Source organism: Myotis davidii, unplaced genomic scaffold (assembly GCF_000327345.1).
Source record: "Myotis davidii unplaced genomic scaffold, ASM32734v1 scaffold6, whole genome shotgun sequence".
Classification (NCBI taxonomy): domain Eukaryota; kingdom Metazoa; phylum Chordata; class Mammalia; order Chiroptera; family Vespertilionidae; genus Myotis; species Myotis davidii.
In genome coordinates, this window is record NW_006383011.1 from 18126312 (window position 1) to 18142811 (window position 16500).

The following is a 16500-nucleotide window of genomic DNA, read 5'->3' on the forward strand; positions in this document are numbered from 1 at the left end:
GGAAAGAGGAAGCAGGGAGGCCAGGAGGAGGGGAACCTGATCGGTCCTGATTGCCGGTTAGGCCTAGGGACTCTATTTGTGCACGAATTTCGTGCACTAGGTCTCTAATAATAAAGTAATTGCAATTTAAAACAATGTGATATTATTTTTCTCTTATCATCTTGGCAAAAGTCAGAGTTTAATAATGCACCATGTTGGCAGGTTGTGGGGCAACTAGAATTCTTACACACTGTTGGTGAAAGTGTAAATTGGTACAGTTTCTTTGGAGAGCACCTTGTCAAAATCAATCAAAAATTTTTAAATGTGAAAATATTTTGATCCCGCAATTCAGTCTCTAGGAGTTTCTCCTCTTATACGCACAAAACATGTACATTTATTGCAGCACTGTTTTCAGCACAGTATCTTACACAGTCTGAATTGTTTCAATGGGGGATTGGCACATCCATGAAATGGAGCTGTTTACAGCCATTTTTTTTTTTAAATGAGGCAGATCTCTATGTTTTTAATAGAATGTTATCCACAATATATTAGTGAAAGAAAGTAAGCTCAGAAGTTAGTACAGCAGGTCCTCAAATACCATCATTTCCTTAATGTCATCATGTTATAACGTTGACGAGATGTTCTAGGAACTTAACTCTTGTTTATATCAATTAGGCTGTGGTCAGATTGGTTTTGTTAAACGTCCTTTCACTTGAAGTCACAGAACCTATTGACAGTGTTAAGTTAGGGCTTACTATACATAGTAAACCACTATTTATGTAAAAATAAACAAGTGGGTAGCTCTAGATAGATGCTTGTAAATGAACAGAATGTTCCTGGAAGGATATACTAAGTAGTAATAATGGGTGCCTTAGGGAACAGATTATGGGTAGAGGGTGGGGGCATGGAAAAGGAACTTAATTTTCACACTACGTCCTTTTGTACTGTTTGAATTATTTTTATACCATGCGCATGTGGTGTTACCTATTTTTTAATACTAATTTTTAAAAAATAACGAGATGCAGGTATGAAATTAGGCCAAACATGAAGTATACATATAAACTAGGAGTGATGGCAGGGTAGGAGCCAGGGAGCGAGCAGATAATGTTGGTGAAGCAAGTCAGTGAGACAGAAACGAGGCAGGTCAGCAACAGAGAAACTGAAACAAGACCGTTTTGTTTTAAATCAAAAGTATCTGATTGCTTTTCATGCTAGAACATATGGCAGCCCTAGGATATGGGCAGTTCAGGTCAGAGTGGGAATAAACTTCGGGGAAATGGTAAACTTACAGGAAATGAGAAGAAAGGTTTAGGGATCCGTAAATGGAAATCCACTAGGCAGAACACTTGTGCCACTCCCCAATCTCATGTTAGAAGCAGAGAAGGGCAGGAAATGAACGCTTAGGGGGCATCTGCCATGGATACCAAGGTGGGCATTCCAGTTTGCTCTGCCACACCAAATACAGAAACTCACAGAGGTGACTAGGTTTCCCATCGTACAGGTCAGGAGTCTGATTCAGGTCACAGAGATAAATGGCAAAGCCAGGACTCACACCCAGATCTGTCCCTACTGATTTTACTACTTGTGCGGAATTATTAGTACACTGAGGAGGTTTGGGCCCTTTTCCTGGTCAGGATGAACTGAGGCTCAGAGCCAAGGACCTTCAGTGCCGATCTTTTTTTTTTTTTAATTGGTTGATTATTTTTACAGAGAAACATTGATTTGTTGTTCCATTTATTTATGCATTCATTGATTGATTCTTGTATGTGCCCTGACCAGGGATCGAACCCACAACCGGGACAATGCTCTAACCAACTGAGCTACCTGGCCAGGGCAGTGTCGTTCTCAAAAGAAAGACTCCATTCTTCCTTTTGTATCTAGATCCCTACATCCGAGTCCACTCACTTGTTCCAGCCTGTGGGTCATATTGTACAATGAACTGCTCCATTTATTGAGAGAAGAAAATATTCCATGTATTAGGAATGTCTGCTCCGGTGTTTGTTAATGCTTTCATGTGTTTGTTTTTCAGCTGGTTACTTTAAGTCCGTAGATATGGTTTGTCATATGTGAGTGCAGTTTTTCTTCTCCAAAATGCTACACCAGTGGTCTTCGTAACCAATGGTTTTCCCCCTAGATTTGTTCATTAAGAAGAAAATAATAGAATATGGTCCTCCCCACCACCACATCTTGTGTTCAAATAACTGAGAGACAGCGTTGGTTTTTGTTTGTTTTTGGTTTATTTTACTTGTAGCCAGAGCCTAAAGTGTTACCTGTTTTATATACGCCTAGGCCCGACCTCCACCCATGCTTTAGGATTTCTTTTTCCCACTTGACTTACGGATGTGTTCTCACCATTGGTGATTATCTGTTCTTCTCTAACATTTGCTGTAACTCCCTAAGCCTCATGACATGCCTGGTAGAAAAATACCATTTTTTCTCTTTTCTGTGACCTAGGCCTCAAGGAGAGAAAATATCAATTTATTTTCTATTCTTTACCTTTCTAGGCAAAATCCATGTTTGGTGACCAGAGCTGTGTATATTGATATCCTCTTCCTGTTGACTCGCTGCCTTGACAAAGCCACAAAAGGCAACCAGCCAGGTATGATTCATAGTTATATCATATTTTGGAATGGTTACAGGTCTTTGAAATGTAGGTGGGGTTTTGAGTGACTCTTCCACACATTCCCCCACCTTCTACTTTTGTTAAGACTAAACCACACATCGAAATTAAACATAGTGTCATATGGTTCCCTCATAGAAGCTTCTCAAGGAAACGTGTCCTTGTTTAGTTGGAAGTTTGCTGTTTACTTTCTATTTGGTCTTTCAGGGAAGAGTGTGGAATCTACTCAGATACCCTCTGTGTTTCTAAGACCTTGGCTTTTTCTTATTTCATGCATTTCCTTTGAAAGGTCATCATTTTTTTTTCTTTTCCCTTTTTAAACCTTTTATTTTAAAATAATTTAAGGCTCACAAATAAGTTGAAAAAATAGTGGAGAGTTCTCAGGTACCCTTCCCCCATGATGAAAGGTCATCATTTTCAATAAGAGTTCTTTCTGTTCCATTTGTGGAGATAACTGAGCTGGACTCATTTAATGTTGGAGCCTGGATATTTGAGACTGTCTCAAATCCACCCCTCGCTACCTCAAGCTCTGACTTTATACGTGTTCCTGGGTCCTATATGTTTCCTGGTATGGGTCCCAGATCCACATACAATTGTTCTATTTTAATCATGATTCACAAAGTGGTTTTCTTAAAAGGGAGAAGGGCAACTCCAAATAAAAATTTTTTTGAAATGTTTATGTAAGAGGCCGCAGGAAGTGCTGTACATGAGTTCCAGGCCACAGACTGAAACTGATTTTCGTCAACACAAACTGGAATGCAGGGTAATGAGCCTGCAACTGGTTAAAATCAGCCTCTTCTAATTGATTAGGCCTGTCTGAAGGAGGCTACAATTACAGAGTCAGACTCTGAGTACAAGCAGGCCAGGCCTTTCCTCTGTTAAATTTAGTCTGTCAATGATTTGTTGTCTTCAGTAAATATATTCAGGCTGTCAGAGTCCAGCTCTGTCCAGATGGAACCCTGCTCCCAAATTCAAACCAAGTAAAAATGCTTTGAGGGGGAGGTGCGAAACCGCCTCACCCGGATCAATGCATATTAGCCCACAAAGCCCCCCTGGCCATGCAGAGGTAATAAGAACATGCCTGGACTTTCATCAGCTCCACATCCCTGCACAGGGGTAGCTGTTGTGTCCGTTTGGTAGAATAGGATCATATAGTTTTATGGCTGTAAAACAGTCCTCCTTTATGCCTCTCGTCCCAGCATAATTATTAATAGTGCCCCCTTTTACTCTTGAAAGTGTGCAGGTTTGCGCAATAAATTATAGGTCACCCTAGCTATAAGACACCTCAGGGTTGTGTCCGCTTTATTTTACTCTTGAGCTAACTGGGGTCCTGAGATTATAAACCAGATGTTACCAGATGTAAGTTGTTTTGGGTTTCCAACGTTTTTGTATTTCAATTCCAGATTCCGTGTAGCTTTATAATACTTCTCTGCTTAGTGTCTAAAGGGCCTTGGCCATGAAAGAGTTGCTTATTATTCCTAAGTCCAATCAATGGGATCCTATCAGAGTTGTATGGTTGACTGTAGTTATTAGTTTATTTGAAATAAGTTTTTCTTGACGTAGTACCATTATTTCTTGTCTAGAAGGATTAACCCTTGAATGTTGTAAAATACCCCCTCTCTTCTGTAAGTGCCTGTCCTTTAGCTCCTCCATAAAGATGACTTTGGCCATTTTGAATCTTCTTTTCCTTCAAATTCTTATCCTAGTATGACACCATAGCTCTAAATACTTGATCCTGCACTGTCCAATATGGCAGACACTGGCCACATGTGGCTCCTGAGCATTTGGGATGTGGCTGATCCAAATTGAGATGTTCTATAAGAATAAAATTAAACACCAAATTTCAAAGACCTGGTAAAAAAAAAAAAGTGTTAAATTTCTTATTGGTTTTTCACTGATTATGAGTCAGAATGTTATTTTTTTATATATTGGATTAAATCAAATGTATTATTAAAATTAATTTCACTTGTTTCTTTTTGCTTTTAAAAATGTGGCTACTAGAAAAATCAAAATTACATATATGCCTCATATTATATTCCTGTTGGACAAGTACTGCTTTTGTCTGGTCCTTTGGGAATTACCCTCATAAACCACAGGATGTATGTGTATGTATCTATGTCTATCTCTATGAATGCATGTATTCATATAATACATCCACAAAACAGTAGAACAAATTGTCCTCCTTTGAGGATGAATTAGATTTTTAGAACTAACCAAATGTCAAATACAATGGTGATTAAGAGGGATAGCACTGTTTAGGTAAAAATAAACTTGTGAGCTTAAAATAATGAAAACTATTCTCGTGTGTTTCATAAATTCTTTTCAAAGGCCATTTGAACAATAGTTAAGTATATTACCAACCAAAGTGATCACTTACTTAGATGTATAGATTTCAACATGATTTCAGAATAATGTCATAGCATTATAGTTTACCTTGTAAGCCAAAGAATGTGCTTTGCAGCCCTGGCTGGTGTTGCTCAATGGTTAAAGCATTGGCCCACACACCAAAGTGTTACAGGCTTCATTCCTGGTCAAGGGCACATACCTGGATTGCAGGCTTGATACCGCTGGGGCGAGTGTGGGAGGCAACCAATTGATGTGTCTTTCTGACATCAATGTTTCCCTCTCTCCCTCTCCCTCTCTCTCTCCCACACCCTTCATCCCTTCCACTCTCTCTAAAAATCAATGGAAAAGATATCCTTCAGTGAGAATTTTTGCAAAAATGAATATGCTTTGCATCATCAGAATAAGTGCTCAGTTAATATTAGCTACCATTAATATTATTTTCATCATTATCATGACCATGCATCTAATCTAATCCCCAGCAGCCTAGCAGAATTGTGCTCTACCCCTCACATTCACTGTTTTCCTCGTATTCTTTTTTTTAAATACTTTTTTATTGATTTCTAGAGGGTGGAAGGGCGAGGGATAGAAAGATAGAAACATTGATGAGAGAGAACATCAATTGGCTGCCTCCTGCATGCGCCCTACTGCGAATGAGCCTGAAACCAAGCATTTGTGCTGACCGGAATCGAACGGGCGACCTCTAGGTTCATGGAACAATGCTCAACCACTGAGCCACATTGGCTGGGCTCTTCTCCTGTTCTTAAACATTTCAGGAAAGAAGAAATGCCTGCTTTCTCAGGAAGACACTGAGGCAGAGCATCCCGGGCAGAGAATGTCAGGCATCCAGTTGATTCTGTCTGCTCCTGCCCCTTTGATCTAGAAAAGGATCATTTTTTGTTGTTCATTTATTTTCTTTAAGACATGACAACTAGCATCAGACACATTAAGCACCTACATCTGGAGATACACATGAATATGTCTTGGGCTTATAAGTAGTTGCAGTAAGGGATTACAGAAAGGAAATGTGTACCGAATACATTTGAGGCACTAAAGAATGAATGGTCGTTTCTACTGGGAAGAACAGTAAGGGCTTCATAGAAGAGGTGACATTTCTCTCTCTCTGCCTGCATCTTCATAGGATTCTTAGCAACCTTAGGAAGCTCAGTTCCTCTTGTCACTAAAAAAGAATGTAACAGAAAATTCCTTCTCAGAATGTCAAAGAGATATGTGTAGGCATTATGGCCATCGGTATTGGGAGTTTGGGAGGTTTGGGGGTGAGGAGTGGAGGACCAGACTAAAGTTAAAGGAAACATATTGCTAAAAGTAGTTGTTTTACAATGGTGTGTGTACAGGGAGGTTCATTCCTCTGATTTCTCATTGTACTAATTTTACGCGGTATAATTCTGTTCTGTGTGTACATGTATTTCAACAGTAAATGTATCTAAATATGAAGGAGATTAATTATTCCCAAAGAAATAAAGTAGTCAATAATAAAGTAATATCAGGAAAACTTCTTTGGATGGAGGAAACACAGATCCTCTCAAATATTATTTTATAAGTGACCTTGGAAGGCTATTCCTACCACTAACGGATCTTAGAACCACATTGAAGGGCCGGGGGCATAAACAATGAGAAAAACGGTGAAGGGGAAGGTAGAGAAGATGATTAGAAAAGCTTAAGATAATGATGTGTTCTGTGTAATTCAAACTTTTATCTTAGTACTTCCCAATCATTTGAGGTTTTCTCAGCCATTAACTAGGTTTTAAAAATTCCAAATCTGGGGGGTTTGTTTTGAGTTGTAAAGTGATTTAAACCCACGAGGACTCTCTGTCCCCTGTATTCTTTTTCCTCTTCTGAATCCAGCTGTCATCATTCGAATATATCAGTTTCCTGCTGGAAAGAAAATTATAGTCTCCGGTCGGAGCTGGGGGGCTGAGGAAGAAAAGGCCTTGCCGCCACAGGCCTCGGAGGCTGTTGCAGGCCCGGGCAGGGACGTGGAATAGAGAGCTTTCATTCTCTGTTTAAACCCATCTCAAATTATTTGCTCTCGGGTTGGACATTTTCCAGTGAAATATCTGTTTACTGAAATTCTATCTGAGTCTTGACTAAATATTTATCCTCTTATTCTGAGAGATGGACTTTCTATTTCTCTTTTATGTCCACACCCCTTAAATTTGTGTTTTTCACATCAATTGAATTGAACATTTTCTTTTAAAAAAGCCTCTTACCTATTTGCACTTTCTAACTTTCAGTTGAAGTTCTCCTGGTGTGTTTGTGAGGGGTTTTGCTTTCCTAGTCTCTATTTTACTAATTTTATGCAACCTGGTTCTTTCTTTTATAACTATATATGTATCATGTATTGCAGTACAGATCTTGAAGAGGATTAGTTAGTCCCAAAGAGGTAAAGAATCAACATAATTTCATAGAAATGGTTTAGGTGGAGAAGGATTTGTCCATCCTGTTCCACATCATATAAGTTATCTCAAAAGGCTATTTCTCTGAAATGTCTATTGAATGCCCATCATATTCTCATTTTCAGGAAACCTTTTCAATATCATCTTTCTCATAGTCCCTGGCTGGGTAGCTCAGTTGATTAGAGTATTGTCCAGATACACCAAGGTTGTGCGGTTCATCCCTAGTCAGGGCACATACAAAAAGCAACCAATGAATGTATGAATAAGTGGAACAACAAATCAATGTTTCTTTCTCTCTCTTCCTCTCTCTTTTTAAAGATCAATAAATTAAAAATATATGTCATCTTCTTGTAGAGATCATAATAATAACCAATATTTATTGAGCACTTAACTCTATGCCAAGCACTATGCAAGCATTTTGCATGCGTTCATGAAGGAGGTACTAGTGGTCCTTCATTTTATTTTATTTTTTATTTTTTTAATCCTCACCCAAGGATATGTTTATTGACTTTAGAGCCAAACCAACTATCAGTTGGTTGCCTCCTATACTTCTCCCCATCAGGGATGGAACCTGCAACCTTTTGGTGTATTGGATGATGCTCTAACCAACTGAGCCACCCAGCCAGGCATGGTCCTTCATTTTAGACATGAGGAAACTGAGGCACAGAGAAAACTGCCTAATGTTACATGTGTGGTAAGATAACAGAGCTTGATCCCAATCGGTGTGGCTCAGTGGTTGAGCATTGACCTATGAACTAGGAGGCCATAGTTGGATTCCCCGTCAGGGCACATGCCCCAGTTTCGGGTTTGATCCCCAGTAGGGGGTGTGCAGGAAGCAGCCGATCAATGATTCTCTCTCATCATTGATGTTTCCCTCTCTCTACCCCCTTCCTCTTTGAAATCAATAAAAATAAAAACAAGTAACAAATTAAAAAAGATGGCAGAGCCTGAGCTCTCCAGTCACCTACACTGTGGCCTCACAACCCCATCAGAGCCCAGAGTCAAAACCACTCACTATCTCAGGAGGGGTGCCCTAGAATCCTCTTTGTTGACATAACTTCTCAGGCTTCTGCCCCTCCTGCAAGACCCCCAAGCCTCAGAGAGGGATCCCCTTTACAAGTGCTTCTAGAACAGCGGTCGCCAACCTTTTGGAACTCATGGACCACCAGTGGTCCGCAGACCACTCTTCTAGAACACATGCTTTTACGGTGACTTTTCTGCCTGCATTTCTCTCTCCCATCCTGAGGGTCTCTGGAATAATGTGAGATGTCCTCAGGATTGGAGCAGTTACTAGAAAGAGAAAACTTGACCATTCCTGGGCAGGCACCTGCTCTGTTTCCTTTTGAAAGTGGACCTATAGCCACTGCATGAAACACTTCCCAACACCAGGCTGCTGGTGACTGCATTTTGTGGTTACTTTGTTAGTTGGGATTTATAGTTCAGATCTCATCATTTTGCCAAATGCAATAAACATTTTGTTTTAATTGGAATGTAACTTTTTATTGTTAATATTTTCCTTCTAACTGCCTTAAAAGTTACCATCTTGTGCGCGTGAAATCAGAATTCCTAAATAGTCTACATGCCTAGTCAGTGTGCTTTGTAGATCAGTGTAAGATTAGAAGACAGACTCTCATTTATTACTGCTCGTATGTATACAATGGAGGTTAGATCATGTAAGCCCTCCCAGAGGCCAGTGTAGATGTTGATGATGGTTAAGCGGTAAAACCTGTGAGAGGTATTCAGCAATGCCTCGTATTTGTACGGCCTAGAACATGAATAATATATGTGTGACATGAATAAATATAAGGTCAATGATTTTTATACATATTACTTCCTTTACCTAAGTTCCTGGGGAATATAGCCGTTTAAACAATTACAGAGAATGAAAACATTGGCAGCTTATGAACACCTGCTTTGATTATTTGGTCTAATTAGGTTAAATTTAACCAATCCCATCTGAACAAATTGAAAACAATTCGTATCTGTTCCCTCGGTCATGCACTTTTATCAGCGTTAGATGCAGATGTGTTTAATATGACACAGTTGGTGCTATTCTCTCAGCTCTGGGTGGGAGATAAAAGGGAATTGAGAACACATTTTTAGAGTCTTCTGGGGACTTTGTATTTCTGGGCCTGCAGCTATGAAATTTCAAGGGAAAAAAAACAGGCTTTGTTGTCAATAAATTAGTTTTTTTCCCCAAAACACTGGGACTATCATCTGAGCTGTTGCTTTTGCCAAAAGTGTCTTTCCCAGGGACAGTGAGCTCCTAAAATAAGCGGATGGTTCCTAGCATGCCTCTCAGATGTCAGAATAATACAGGGTGTGTTAATAGACTGCTAGGTCATGTAGTGTTTATCCCTCATTAATTCCAAGCCTGGTGCTGAGTACATAGACCCACAAGCCTTAGCATTTTAAAGTTCAGAGACCACTTAATCAATAGGTAGAGTGGAAACTATAGCAATAAAGTGACTTGCCCAAGGTCACACAGCTGGTTAGTGAAATAAGCTTTTCTGGCTCCTGGTCTACTTCCCATTTCTATGACCAAAATTAAGGGCCTCACAATAGTGTGAGTTGGGCTGAGTGTCTGGAACTTAACAAAATGATGTCACAAAACCCCCTTACTCACATCTCCACCCCAGAGGTAATCTGTTCAGATGAGCAACTGGGGTCTCAGATCTGTAATTTCAGGTTTGCTGTATGTTCCTGTCTTGCCCTATTCCAGCCCCCCTCATCACAGATCATCTGAAACTAGTTGCCCGTGTCAATTAAATTAGTTAAGCAAGTTATTTTTGAAAGCTTATTCTAGACATTTCATATAAATGGAATCATACATCATGTGGTCTTTTGTGTCTGGATTCCTTCTCTTATCATAATGTTTTCAGGGTTCATCCATGTTGTAGAATGAATCAACAGTGTATTCTTTTTTATGGCTGAATAATATTCCACTATATAGATATCCCACATTTTGTTTATCCATTCATCAGTTCATAGACATTGGAGTTGTTTCCCCTTTTTCCTGTTATGAATAATGCTGCTATGAAGATTCATACTTACGTTTTTTTAGGGGGGCATATATTTTCAGTTCTCTTGTGTACTTACCTAGGAGTAGAATTGCTGGGCCATATTCCATCTCTAAGTTTAACTTTTTGAGGAGTTGCCAAACTGTTTCCAAACAGACTGCACCATTTTACATTCCCACCAGCAACATATGAGGTTTCCAAGTTTCTCCAACATCATCAACATCACTTATGATTATTCATCTTTTTTATTATAGTCATCCTAGTGGGTGTGAAGTGGTATTTCACTGTGCTTTTGATTTGCATTTCCCTAATGGCTAATAATGTTGAGTATTTTTTCTGATGCTAATTGGTCATTTGTATGTCTTTAGAGAAATGAATTGAGATCCTTTGCCCATTTTTAAATTGGGTTATTTGTCTTTTTATTCCTGAGTTGTAAGAGTTCCTTATATATTCTGGATATTAATACCTTACCAGATACACAGTTTGCCAGTATTTTCTCCAATTCTGTAGGTTGTCTTTTTACTTTCTTGAAAATGTCCTTTGATGTAAAAAAGTCTTTAATTTGGATATAGTCTAGTTTATTTTTTCTGTTGTTGCTTGTGCTTTTGATATTATATCTAAGAAACCATTGCCTAATTCAAGGTCACAAAGACTTGTACCCATGTTTTCTTCCTAAGAGTTTTATAATTACATCTCTTAATATTTAGGTTTTGGTTCATTTTGAGTTAACTTTGGTATTGGTGTCAGGTACAGATCCTTTCTCATCCTTTTGCATGTGGCTGTCCATTTGTCCCATCACCATATTTGAAAAGACTTATCCTTTCCCAATTGAATTGGTTTGGCACCCTGCTCAAAAAAACAGTTGACCATATAAATACATGGATTTAATTCTAAACTCTCAAATCTATTTCATTGATCTGTATATCTTTCCTGATGCCAGGACCACACTGTCTTAATTATCATTGCTTTGTAGTAACTTTTAAAATCAGGATGTGTGAGTCCTACAATTTTGTTCTTCTTTTTCAAGATTGTTATGACTGGGTCCTTTACACTTTCAAACAGATCTTAGGGTCAGCTTGTCAATTTCTGCAAAAAAAGAAATACCAGCGCAGCCAGCGGGACTCAGTGGTTGAGTGTCAACCTATGAACCAGGAGTCCCGGTCAGGAAACATGCCCAGGTTGCAGGCTCAATCCCCAATGTGGGGCGTGCAGGAGGCAGCTGATCAGTGATTCTCTCTCATCATTGATGTTTCTATCTCTCCCTCTCCATTCCTCTCTGAAATCAATAAAAATATATATTAAAAAGAATCACCAACTAGGATTTTGATAGGTATTGTATTAAACCTGTGACTTAATTTGAGGAGTATTATGTCTTCAGATATTCTGATCAGAAATCTTCTAAGACTTGTTTTTAAGCTTTGTTACGATGGATCCAATCTAAAAAGGAGCCTTTAGTTAGTGCAAATTTAGCTCCATTAACAAAGCGATACTCTTTCAGGTCTCTCCCTGATGCCCCATAGATTATAAGGTTTCTCTACTGTGGGGAGTAGTCTGGGGCAATTGAAAGGCTTGCCTTGTTTGTTTCCTTCTGTCGGGGATCACTGTCTTGCACTGCCCATGTCTAATGTTTAAAAACAATTTTGTACATTTTGTCCAGTTTTCTAGTTGTTTATGGCAGAAGGGTAATTCCTAAAGGAATTAAACCCTCACGAGCTGAAGCAAAAATTACGTTCATCACTTTGTTTTGAAACCTCTTGGTTCCTCACTGTAAAAAGGAGATAATGCCGTCAGAGGATTGGGGTGAAGGTCACATGAAAAACATTATGAAAACTCCTTGAAAAGCCATTAAGAAAGGAAAAATCCAACATTGAAAAAACAAAAACAAAAAAACAGCTAGTAGGAGGTAAAATTGATAGCAAGAGCAAAGAAATGAATATTCATCACATCCAGAGTCGGAGGCAGTGTTGCTGGTCCCGTGGTCAGGTGCACTTACTCTCAGGTTCACCGTCTTCCACTGCTCATCTGGCAGAATTGACCTAACTCCTGCTTCCATGTTGAAGCCAGACTTCACCTTAAAAGGCATTCCCAGTGCAACCAGATTGTTGGATTTGCCAGATATCAGCTGCACCTGGCAGCATCGTTCCTACAGGTGTTGGTCTGCAGTCCAGTGGGGCCAGTAACCTCTTCAGTCTGTTTCTCCCAGAACTGTAAACTGTAGCGCTGGCAAAGGACTGAGGTAGGTAGTCCTAGCTCTCTCTTATTATAGTGAGATAACAGAGGTGAACCCCAGTTCTTTAAAGGAATCTTCCTAGCCATCTCCCTCCTCTCAAGTTGGTTTCAGACTGTATGTCATTGCCTGTGAGTGCACCAGAAGCCCCTGGCCCTTAGCGGGGAAAAGGTAAACTAAACAGGAATGTCTAAGGTACGATGGGGAAATCTCTGATATCCGGATCTTGTCCTTAGGAGCAGTTCACTGACAAAGGACCAGAAGCTGTGTATGCTTAGAAGTAATTTTAGGATTATGTCTTTCGGTTGTCGTGTGTTTATCTACAAGTGTTTCCCGACTTCCTCCCTGCGCTGGGCAGAGGCAGGATGGGGTGGTGGGTGGAAGCAAGAAGTAAAAGCTGTTGGGACCACACAGTGCCCGGTGAGCTCCCTGCAGGAACTGTGTTTATTTTATGGGCTGACAAGGTAGTCTTCCTCCTTGCTCAGCAGCAGGTAAGGAATTTTGTGCTTAAAAACACATGCCTTTGAGAATATGCAGGGGGCCAGGAAAGAAGGGGATGTTTCCAGAGGGTGTGTGTTTGGGTTCACACCTGTGTAAGCAGGGCATGAAGGGGTTCAGAGACCTAGAGACAAAAGTAGGCAAGAAATAAACAACCACTGCCAGTTCAGGGTGCTTCTCAAGACAGAGTTGGAATCCAGTTCCTTCCAGCAGGTCATTCTACGTGTTTGTAACTGGAAGGGCCCCTGGCGTCAGGATTACAGTTTATTGGGAGGGGCAGAGGATTAAGTAGAAGAATGGAATTTCCCTTTGATAAGGAGAAGCCAAGATTTATTAAATCAGTTGTTTGTTGTTGTTGTTGTAGTTCCTATGGTTTCTTTTTCTCCCCAAATAAAATTTTTTTTTTTTACTGAGAAATTGCATAACAAGCCATTAACATTCACAGTGTACAAATTATCATCTGTGATTATTTTTAGAACCAGTTTATCAACCGTTTCAGATAAGAACTGTTGTTGGATCTGATTACAGAACTCTCTGACCAGAGCTACAATTCTTTGAAATAGAGCAAGCTGGCATTAAAAAGTGAAATCTGCTTATTATTTTCTCACCCCCTACTTTTAAAAGAAGAGTAGAGATTCTGGGAGAGAGAGGCAGCAGGGATAAAAGAAACTTCAGAACAATTACAGCTGCAAAGTTTTCTTGGCCTAGTGGTACCAGAGAATTCAGAGCCTTTATAATATATGAAGGAGAAATCCATACATTTATTCATTCATTCATTGAGTTGAGGCAAAGGGAACAGCATGTGCAACATCAGGCAGAATAAACACCCTTCTTCTATACCTCAGTGGCCAGTGACCACCTCAGTGATGCAATCAATATTGCCGTTCACACAGTATCCCCAGTAAGTGACTTATACCATAGCGGTAAACCATTTTTTCCTGTTTGGTTGGACTTTTCAGTCCTGATGGGGATCCTTCCTCCTTCATGGATACTGATTGCTGCTTATAAATAGAACAATTTCGTTGTGTTCACCCGGCTTTTGCTTCCCTCATAACCATCTCAGCTGGGGCCAAGACAGTGCTGTCACCTTGGGCCTGTACACATATTTCCCTCTTGCCCCTTTTATTTTGGCCAATTTAGCACAAAAACAATCAGGCTCTCTTCATTCGTGACATAGCAGGGAAGGTCAGGGACCGTATAATGTTCAGGAGCTCTTTGGTTGAGCACTAGATGAAGGGTTGTCTTTGATTAGGGGCCATGGTCTACAAACAGGTACCATTAAACACTAGAATTACACACGTTCAGCACGGCAAGATGTTTACACTGAGAAGCATGCTGATCTCAGATGCTCTGAGGTAATGGTTCTTAAAGTGTGGTCCCTTCATCAGCAACATCAGCATCACCTGGGATTTTGTTAGACCTGTGATTGTTTTGGGACCTGCTCCTGAATCAGGAAACCTGGAGGTGAGCGAGCACCCTACAGCTGAGAACCACTGGTCTCAGGTGACAGCACACACATGCTTCGGGAATATGCTCAGTGATTAGAAGGCCAGGTGAAACTGCTTTCTCTCTTTTAATTGTTATTTTCCAATCTCTCTCTTTGCTGAGTACTTATGTAGAGTTAAATTAACCTAAATTAAATGCTCTTCTGGTGAAACTCAGCTGTATCCATAATTATGTGGTAATGATATCATCCACATTTTTTCCAGAATGCCCTTGTCAAAGCTGTTTAAATTAACATGTATTTTTTAAGATTATGATGATGTTTTGAAAAGAAATTCTAACAAACCTACATGAGTAGTTTAGAAAATCAAAGATGAATGACCCTCAGGCCTGCCCCCTGGGGAGGAGTCAGACTTCCCTAAATAATACTGTAGGATTTATATGCAGCTTTGAAATCCCCTTTCAGCCAGGTCCATGTTAGCGCCCTATTCTGGTTGGTTAGGGTGTGGCGGTTTTGAAATCCAGTTCATTTAGCCTCACTGTTCAGGTTATAGATGTAACGCTGAAATCTACGACTCACCAAAGAACCAAGAACTCAGCGCCTCTGAGGTGACCAGAGGGAAGTGACTGGGCCACTGTGCTTCTTCGCACAGACATTGTCCTGAGCCAGTCGGCAAAGTCGGTTTCTTCCTAGGAGACCTCTGCTGTGGGTGGGCATGCTATGCAAACAGATCAATCCCAGGAAGCTTTTCTCAGCTTCTCCAAAGCTGGTCCCTGGTTTTCCCAATAAAACTTTAACAAAATGACACGATAGCGAATTTTTCTTAAAGCCAAATTTCTTTAAAGAATTGTTCTTTGTGATGACACTATGGATTATTATTTTTTGGTGTGACGGATAGCCCTTCTTTCATGAAATGAATATAGATAGGTTTTTAACATCCCTACTCTACCAAATAGAAAGTTGGCAGCTTATTCCAATCTGCCACGTTATTTTGACATTTTATTGGTCCTTCAATTCCAAACTGGGGAATTACTTCTTCACTGAAATAACTAGGACATGGCAGAGCCGGAGGTAGTATCCTTCCAAGTGAATTCAGCCAGTAAGCCAATCGTTTAAGGGCTAGAAATAGCCTTGCTCTAAAGAAGATGTTAATTTAAGAGATGAAATCAAATTGGATGTTCCGAATCAGTCACACATACTTGGGTGACTAAAATGACTGCACTGATGGGAAAATCTAAAGATTCTCCAAACAAGGAGGGCTGGGGAAAACTCCAATTAATAAGAATTTGCAAAAATCATCTAGTTTATGAAAAATAAGATGGCACCATCAAAGGAGGGGCTTGATTCTTTTATTGGAACACTTGGCTTCCCAAGAAAGATAGAAAGAAACCCAAACCAATCAAAATTGAAATTGTAAGTAGAAAAATCCTCTTCTAGAGGAGAAGGTTGCTAAACCTCAGACTGAGGAACCCCATCAGAGAGGGTTTTTTTGTGCCCTGCAGACAACAGGCACTCATAAAAACAGAAATAAGTAGTTGGTCTAGACTTTGAAGCACTTGGTAGGGCAGGACACAAAACAGCACTTCTCCGGGTTATGAAATCCTGGTGGTGAAACAGTGGCTATCAACCCCAGTTGCGCACCAGAATCACCTGGGTCACTTTAAAACCAGGCACACTCCAGGGATGTGGTCAAGTGTCCCCTGACATAAGTGTTTTTCTAAGCTTTGCAGATGAATTTAATGTACTTCCTGGGCTGAGACACCACTATGCTAGACAGGAAAGCAATATGTCCTTGTTAGTCACTGCAGCTGCTTAAGTTAAAGTATTGACTCCAACCTCCTGTTTCGCCTAGAGACCCCTCACTCTGGGCACTGAGAGAGTATTCTGTGGTCCCCACTTAAATGGGAACTTCCTGAGAGCAGAGCCTGGTCTTTCTGACTCACTGCTAGAAC

The 16500-nt window shown here is 40.1% G+C and overlaps 1 protein-coding gene across 1 annotated transcript in view; it reads left to right on the forward strand.

The window, feature by feature from the left end:
- THADA (thyroid adenoma associated) overlaps window positions 1-16500 on the forward strand; it is a 306833-nt gene that overhangs the window by 233499 nt on the left and 56834 nt on the right. The window contains exon 32 of the mRNA XM_006778691.2: window positions 2484-2578. Coding sequence (XP_006778754.1) covers window positions 2484-2578 — 95 coding nt within the window. The remainder of the gene's footprint in view (window positions 1-2483; window positions 2579-16500) is intronic.